At 41.1% G+C, this 9,335-nt stretch overlaps 1 protein-coding gene across 1 annotated transcript; it reads left to right on the forward strand.

The window, feature by feature from the left end:
* Positions 1–6,822: 6,822 nt before the first annotated feature.
* Positions 6,823–9,028, forward strand: LOC131612743 (chitinase 10-like). The gene is made up of 2 exons (XM_058884496.1): positions 6,823–7,390; positions 8,486–9,028. Exons 1-2 carry the CDS (start codon positions 6,945–6,947, stop codon positions 8,850–8,852), a joined length of 813 nt encoding a protein of 270 aa, XP_058740479.1. The 5' UTR covers positions 6,823–6,944; the 3' UTR covers positions 8,853–9,028.
* Positions 9,029–9,335: the final 307 nt, after the last annotated feature.

The raw sequence follows: 9,335 nt of genomic DNA on the forward strand, positions 1-9,335 counted from the left end.
CTAGGAAGATTACATCTTATCTTGATACAAAAGTGATTTAGCTATCCATGAGAATGGTAGCTTGCACAAGAAGTAAAGGATGAAGATCAACAAGCATCAAAGGCGATTAATCGACGATCAAAGCTTCCAATCTTCGATTCTTTGTTTGCTACAGTGCACAAGTGTTCTTTAGCTCTCAAGATCAACCAACCCCTCCAAAATATCTGAAAACCCCTTTATATAGCATTTCTGAAATCTGTCCAGGGCGCGTCGCGCCCTCCAGCGCGCTTCGCGCCAATACACTTAAAATTATAAACCGCCCATGCGCGCGACGCGCGCAACTCTCTGCCAGGAAGCTCCAAAATATCTCGCCCAGGGCGCGACGCGCCCACATCTCCGCGCGACGCGCGCAACTCTCTGCCTGGGACTCTCTTGCAAAGCTCAATACAAGCTCCAAACTTCCCCAAAATTGGCTAAAACCTACAAAAATCATAACTAAAACACATATTAACATAAAATGAAAGCTTAATATTATAAACTATAAATTATTATCTAAAACTTCAGGGAATTGTACGAATATCCGATAAAAACGGTCGAAAGGTGCCATTAATTAAACTGAATATAAACACAATTTGGCACCTAACAGTACCTAATCGTGGTCGGAGACTATTTTATCAAATGGGTCGAAGCAGAACCACTGGCCAAGATAACAACACAAAATGTTCTCCATTTTTATAAAAGAAACATACTCGCCCGGTTCAGGGTACCCCTGGCCATCGTAACCGTCAATGGGACCCAGTTCACCGACAAAAACTTCCAAGATTTCGTCACAAGGCTGGGAACAAAGAAGCACTTTGCTTCTGTCGAGCACCCCCAAACGAATGGACGGGCAGAAGCCGCCAACAGTAAGAGGCCTTAAAAAGATGACTTGACGATATCAAAAGGAGGTGGGTCGAGGAGCTACACAGTGTCCTCTGGGCCTACAGGACTACGCCTCATTCCACCACCGGGGAAACCCCCTTTTGGTTGACATACGGAACCAAGGCTGTAATACCAATTGAAGTGTACGAATCCACCAGACGAACCGAAGATCCTCTAGACGAGGAAATGAACGATGAAGCTATCAGGGAAGAGCTCGACCTAGTCGAAGAAGTCCGGTCAGGCGCCGCTCTTCGCGAGGCATCACTCAAGTAGAGGATTGCCTTGAGATACGACACGAAGGTCATCAAACAAGAATTCAAAGTGGGAAGTCTAGTACTCAAGAGAAACCATAAGGACTCTCGCGAGGGCAAGCTGGCCGCCAACTAGGAAGGCCCCTATCGCGTCCGAGCAAAGACAGAAAACGGGGCATATTATTTGGAGAACTTACAGGGAGAAGAACTTGATCGACCATGGAACGCTGAAAAGCTCAAACAAGACTACAACTAGGAATCGAACATGGCCCTAGCTGGAGCGCTCGAAATCACAGGTGCGGCCTAGGTACAAGCTTAGCACCTCATGTTGAAACGAAACGACAGGGGCCCACTCTATTAAGTGAGCAGATATTTGGTCCTTCGGGGGGCACATACACCGAGCATCCCTGTCATAACAGTACCCCGATGGTAGAACGCCCTGCTCGCGAAGGGACCGTTCACGTCGTGAGACCCGGACCCCAAGACAACGAGGCCCGAGATTCACCTCATCCAGGCGCCTGACCCCGGTAGTCAGCCAAGTTCCCTACACTTGGCAACCACATTAGCAAATTGAGCAAAATCCCTACCCAAAATTTATAACTTAAAGCATACAAAAAAACCAATAACAGAAACACGGTCTTTATTTATTCATCAAACGGATACAAAAAGCGTAAACACGAGAAAACTATATTAAACTTCTTGGTAATTACACAGAAATTCCTCCGAATTGATGTACTGAAGATAATCTTCATCCCACTCAGAGTCAAAATCACGCTCCTGAGTGGCACCCTCCCACTTCAAGGAATTCGACTGGGTCGTCATGACATGTCCCTCGTTCGACAGGGGAGGGGCTTTAGAAGGACCTCCCTTCTTCTTCTTCTTTGGAGGAGGAGGGGCAACCACTTTGGGAGCTTTCTTACCTTCAGAACGGTCCATCGCTATGAGCAAAACGAAAGTGAGAAGCAAGAAACTACCACATCCTCCTTTTATAGAAGAAAAAGAAAGGCAAGCTAGGATAGGAAATATTGAAGGGGCACTTAATGCCTGGAGAAGCGTGAGCAGCAAAATACACGTATACCTATGCATTGAACAAATAAAAAGAGTAATATTTTGGGAGCAGCAACATCTTGGACCAGGACCCTCTGTCGGACAGATGCCTCCATACCCTCAATATAAATGGACTCTGCCCGAGGAATCGTAAGGGAGGGCCCACCCTTAAAGAAGTTGCGCTGGAGGAAACATGGAGGGACCTGGTATAAATCGGTCGTGTCATCCTGGGTTAGATCCACAGCCTCCACTTGCTGATGATTGTTCCGCACCAAGGCATCCGAGTCCGGTTCTTGACGAGGAGGAGAAGATTGGACGATTGCAGGCACCAATGGATTCTGCTGGTCTACGGCTAAAAGAGGAGATGCCACACCGACCAGGGAGGACGAAGAAGTACCAGACCCCGCGGCGGGAGTGGGCTGCACATTAGCCAAACGGCTGCCTGCGCCCATTTTGCCCATCTTAGCCTTGCTTAGAGCATGCATGTGGACCCTATCCTGTCGGGTAGCCATCGATCCTGCAAGATCAAATAAACAAGAGAATGGTCAGCAAAAATAAAAAATGAAGGACTGACACTCAAAGCACAAAACATGAACATAGCAGAACATATATCCAAAAGGGCCGTCACATCCTCCGCCGAACCACATTCGACCAACTTCTTAACACTTATATAACGGGGCTCCATCACTGGCTCTCCGTCTTCGTCAACAACCATTTTCCCAGCCCGATCAACCTTCTGGGCTAAGGGGAAACCATGCATAAAATCACTCAAAATCTTAAAATCACTATGACCATCCTCGTCCAGGCTCCCCACTCGATTTACAAATTGGTCGGTGGAATACTCAAAGTGATCGAGGGACCACTGAAACCTAAACTTCGGCCTCCTTTCCATCCTCGGATCACCAATCTCATTCCTTATCGGGCGTCCCCGGGGATCCAGCATCGGCACTCTCTTAAACACCGAATTTCGAGCGGCATCTGATTACGGTCGCAGGAGGAACCAACGCGCTTTGAAATGCTTAAGGGAATCAGAGAAAGGCTTGAAGAGTTTCTTCGAATGCTTCAAGAAAACCCAACCCCAGCGACCATGCTCCACTTTCCTCTGCACGGAGAAACTATAAAAGAGCAGCGACACCGTAGCTCCGATATAGAGATACGGGCATGTGGGCTTGAAAGCCCGGATGAAAGCGATCGAGTTGGGATGAAGTTGATTGGGCGCCACCTCAAGGTGATCGAAAACAGAAATCTGAAAGTCGGTGAAGGGCATCCGGAGCCCCATCTCCTGAAAAACGATTTCATACATAGGTATCAAGTCAGGAGTATAAGTGACGCACACCCATTCATCTTCGGCGGGCACAGACATGACCCGGTCGTTCCTCGACAAATCCCACGTTGGATCCACGTGTCCACCAATGTCTGTATGAACATCAGAGGTGTCAAAGGCAAAGTAGCTCTTCGTGTTTAAAACTTCGGCAGTCGCCCATTCATCCACGGGAGGCCTTTCCCGAGCAGCAGGTGAAGCCGAGGACGACACCGAGCCATAAGTGGGCGCCCGATTGTCTCTGGAGTCGGCCATGGTCAACTCAAAAATAGAGGAAACAAGTGAATTTGACAGTCAAATCAAATCCACTCTTCCACCACTAATCAAGTGAAAGGGCCCAAAACCATCCCGAGGACAGAAGAGCCCCGGGCACGCCCCTACTCGAAAAGCCAACCGCCGTGAGAAATTGCCAAAAACCTAGGTGATAGGCGAAACCCCACCAGAGGACGATGGATCTAAGCACAGAAAACAAACTCCGGTAGCAATCTATCAACAAACTCAGGCCTCTAAATGCCACTTCCTAAAAACCATACTCAACAACAGCGAGAAATCGATGATCCACCACCGTGAACCACCAACGCCTCGCCAAAAACACTACTAACCCAACCGCATGCATCTATAAAGCTACAAGTTCAGTAAAGCGAAAAGAGATAGGGGAAAAAGAAACAAGGAATCATACTTACCGACGGTAATCTGGGAAGATTGAAGGACAAAAGCTTGAAACACCTGCGGCGGAGGAGACGACGGAGGAAGCAGGAAAGGAGCAAAGAATAGTGACAATTCTGAAGGAAACGCAAAAGTTCAAAATAAAAGGGGCTCGAAGTATTTATAAGCACTGGGAGACCCCACGTGACACGTACGCCTGAAGAGACAGGGCCATCATTAAACCCTAAACCCTAGCCTCTAGGCTAGCCATCATCATCACGCATTAAATGCTACACAAAACTCGAGGTTGTCACTCGCACGTTACCCCTTCACCTAATCAGCTGTTCCGCCTCACCTAAACAATTCCACTCCTCGTCTAAGCGCCCCGCCAACTAAGGCACCGCCTCTTGGCCCGGCAGAAGGCCGCGCATTCTTCCGAGCAACCTCTAGTGTCCACCAGCTACAACCTTAAGTCGTCACTTCCCCGCCCGGAAGCAACGACTTGGGGGACTCTTGTTCTGGACCGGACCAATTACTCTAATTGGCCCAATCCACTCATTTGGCCCAATAAACATTGGCCCAATGCACGTCGCCCTCAAGCAAAGGCACCCCCCTTTTGCTGAGCAAAACTAACTGCCAACCGAGCACACGGGTATCCCGCGCTCGGCAACGACTCGCTCCCTCGGGCAGACTCGTCAAGACCTAATCTAATGGTCTCCTATATTCTGGGCCGCAGATAGCACTCAGGCCCACAAAAATAGGGGATCCATTCCCAAGATACCATTATAAATAACCCTCTACCTCTAGGGGGCAAGGTAATCCATTTCTCTCACCCAAAATCTTAAACTTTCGGTTGTATCTCCTTGTTCCTTCACTTACTTTGGCATCAGAGTGCCTTGCAGGTACAACCCCCCTTTTTTCTCTCAACCATCACCGGAGATCAAGCCTACTATTACTGGCCACCTGTTCAACCAGAAAAGAACAAAAAAAGTTTTTACAATGGTTTAGCTCCCAACCAAAATAATCACTTCCTAAAGAAGAATAATTCACTCAAGAGAAAACTACTCTTGATAAATTTATAGTTACACTCATCCAAAACAAATTTCTCACTAAACTCAAGAAGCTCTCAAAGTACTATAGCTAAAATATGTGAGATTAGAAATAATTTTGAGATACTTGAGAGAAAGGAAAAGGATCCGTCCAAGAATTATACTTCGCTTTTTATTAACTGAGATGAAATGTCCATCATAAAATGTAAACTTGGTGGTAAAATGTAAATTTGTTGGTAAGATGTACATGGTGCCTCAATGACTTGTTCAAAAAGTGAAATGTTTGTATCCACTCTCAATCTTTTCTATTTGTATTATTGCTTATGCAAGCATCACATTTAGACGATATAGTTTGTCTTCTCTTGTATGTTTTATCTAAAATATTATATTAAAGAACTACTAATTAGTTAGTGATAAAAACATAGAGAATGAATAATTAATTGTTTAAACACACACACATATAGAGTGGAGTATTAATTATGAACTTTGTATATGGTCTATAGTTTTTGTCATTGAATTGATAGCACTCATGGCCAAAAACCCTGCAGGCGGATACTAATATCAAAATTCATGTACCATGTGACTTGTGAGAGTAAGTGGATACCCCACTACTAGACAACACCTTAATCTTTCTATATCTAATCTTAAAAAAATATAAGACAAAAACTAGACATTAGTATATGCAAATCAAAGTGGAGCGGGCTCATAAGTCAACCCCACAAACAAGGGTTAGAGAATGGGTCAGAAAGTTGAATTGATCTTGTCTTAAGGTGGGTTGATGGCAAGTCAATTTACAAAAACATTAAACAATAGTTGATTATTAACTATCTCTTATAGCAAGAACGTGTCTTCGATCAAGGTTTTAAATAACTGTTGCAGTCGCGTTGCGGTCACAAACACTTTAATGATATGATTATTACAAGTGTTGCGTTCTATATTGTATTCATTGTGATGTGAATTAATTATAATATTGGACAAAATAATTTGATTATATTTTTACTGTAAAGCAAAAAATTTGTTTAGAATTTAACAATAATAAAAATGTTTTTTGTGATTTGCATTTTTATATTGTAATTTTTAAAATTTATGTTCATTAAAGTGTTTTGTAGTTGCAACAATGTTTTGTCACAGTTGTAATGAGTTTTTATCACAGATACAATATTATTATGTATAAATTTTTGGACTCTATAAAAATTCACTATTTCTAACGTTAGGAAATTAAAATTATCAAAGGCAAATAATATATGAAATTATGTTAATTGTTAGAATATGTTTTCTCATGTTTGATCACTTAGACTTTGAGGGTTATCTGTTCCATAATAAAACCTTCTGTCCTTAGTTTCATCAGTAGAAAAATTTGTGCCAAATCTACACATATATGTTTTTCTCCTACCGATCCATACATTAAAACATCTGCTGATTTAAATGTAGATCTCCCTTCATATTTTCCTCCTACCCATCCGTACATCAGAATATTTAAATCCAACCCAAAAAAACACATAATTTCAACCCTCCTAAAATAATGCTTCAGTCAATTTTGTTCCAATACCACAACAAGCACTAAAATAAAATCCATGGAGTCAAATCCACAAAATTAGTACACCACTTTCTATCATATATACTTCCCTTTTCTCACATCTCTCTATATAACCCTTCTAGTTTATCTCAATTTCCTTACCAATCACCAACTGTCAACAACATTTAACCTCCCCTTTTTTCACAGAACAAAAAATGTCATTGTCCTTTCTCTCCCTCTTATTCTTTTGTTCTACTCTCTTTCTAAGAGTTGAATCAAGGTACTCTCCAATTACACCAATCACATCTCTAATAACTAAAAACCTTTATGATTCAATTTTCCTACACAAAGATGACACTGCATGTCCTGCAAAAAACTTCTACCCTTATCAATCCTTCATTGAAGCTTCCAAGTCTTTCCCACAATTTGGTACTACAGGTTGTTTGGCCACAAGAAAACGTGAGATAGCTGCTTTTCTTGCTCAGATTTCTCATGAAACTACTGGTGGATGGTCCACTGCACCTGATGGCCCATTCTCTTGGGGTTTATGCTTCAAAGAGGAAATTAGTCCTCAGAGTATTTACTGTGATTCCACTGATAAAGATTGGCCTTGTTTTGAAGGGAAAAGCTATAAAGGAAGAGGTCCCATTCAACTTTCTTGGTACATACTTAAATCTTAAAAATTCTTAGTTTAATTTTATAATTGATTATTATTGGTTTGTTACTTATTCTCCTATGATCAAATCCACACTTCAAAGATCACACAAGTCTCTTTCAATTTAACTTATAGTCTATAGATGATTTTAAATTACAGTTATGGGTGTTACAATTTCGGCCATTGCACCGATTTGCATTATGGATGTTTAGGCGTGAATTTTGATTGGGAGGAGTTTGAAATACATAGTTAATTGAGTTTAAGATTTTGAAATTTTAAGTTTTGATGAAAACTCTTGAGGAAACATAAGTGAAGTTGTCAAATGTGGTTCCTAATGAGTTGAATGCGTGATTTTAAATAAATCACACTGCAATTGCGGTTCGATGCAATTGCAGAGACAATTGTATCAACAATATTATGGCCGCGACTGCAATGGTGGTTGCGGACTGCAATTTCAAACCATGGTCCATAGTTATGATTTTAAATTGTGGTTATAATTGTTTGTGTTGTGATTGCGGTTATCGCAATCCTTGTAATGCGAATTGCGGCTATCGCAATGTGAACTAGATGTGTTTGAAATAAAAAGTTGGAAAACTTTAAAATTTGTGATTTTACTTTACTTTTAAAGAAGATTGAGATTTATAGCTTTAAAATTTTAATTTTGGTAAGATGAACTAAATGAACATGGCCGAAATCATCTACGCGGTCGCGCACATGATTTTAATTTACACCGCAACTATGGCCGGATGTCGTTATGGAGACTACTGCACCACCAGCAATATTGTGACCACAATTGCAGTTGCTAACTGCAATCCAATACCATGGTCTATAGTTCAAATCAATAGTGCGACATTAAAATTTTCATGTGATCTTTTACTTGAGGAGTAAGTTACTACAAATCTTTTAGGATATCTCGAGTTTGAACACTAACTAAAACACTAAAGCCATTATTGATCGGGCATTACTTACCTCTCAACGAGACTGCAGATTATCCAAAGACTTCAACCGAGAATTGGAGGGTATATAGACCCAAAAAAAAATTGTATATAGAAGTAGTGATCAATTGAGCTATTGAATTAACTGTGATGAAATTTTGTGCAGGAATTTCAACTATGGACCAGCAGGGAAGGCATTGGGATTTGATGGGCTGAAAAATCCAGAAATTGTATCAAACAATTCAGTGATTGCTTTCAAAACTGCTCTATGGTTTTGGATGACAGAAAGAAAACCAACACCTTCATGCCACAATGTCATGGTTGGAAAATATGTAGCAACAGAAGCTGACATAGCTGCTAATAGAACAGCAGGTTATGGTTTGGTCACAAACATAATCAATGGTGGATTAGAATGTGGAATTCCTAATGATGCAAGAGTCAATGATCGAATCGGGTTTTTTCAAAGATATTCCAAGTTGTTCAATGTTGATACTGGACCTAACTTGGATTGTGCATATCAGAAATCGTTATAATCACTAGTTTTAACTTTAATTCCTGCATGTAGTTGTGTATTTTTTTTTTCTTCTTTCTATTGACTATGGCAAAACTTTAATAATTGATGCAATTTATCATTAGAAATTAATAAATAGATGCTTTATATTGGTACTTGTATGAATTACGCATACATATAACAAATAGAAAAATTAATGTTGATGACAGACTTAAGTTTTTGAATGTTGTTACTGATCTAAATTGGATTGTGCATATCAGAAATCCTTATGATCATAAGTTCAAACTTTGGAAGAAGAAAAATAATTTTTTTATTTTTAAGGTCGATTTTGAGAAACCGTATGATTAAGTTAGTTAGAATAGAAGAGGAAAAGAAATTGTGGACTTAGAAGGAAAAAAAGAAGCAAAATAAGCATTTTGGTTAATGGAATTATCGTGGTCGCGATGAAAAACCATTGTGACACGCTTTTTGTTGTTTAAAAGGATAAAAGAAGTCACTTTTTGTT

The sequence above is a fragment of the Vicia villosa genome, linkage group LG6 (genome assembly GCF_029867415.1).
Source record: "Vicia villosa cultivar HV-30 ecotype Madison, WI linkage group LG6, Vvil1.0, whole genome shotgun sequence".
NCBI lineage: Eukaryota > Viridiplantae > Streptophyta > Magnoliopsida > Fabales > Fabaceae > Vicia > Vicia villosa.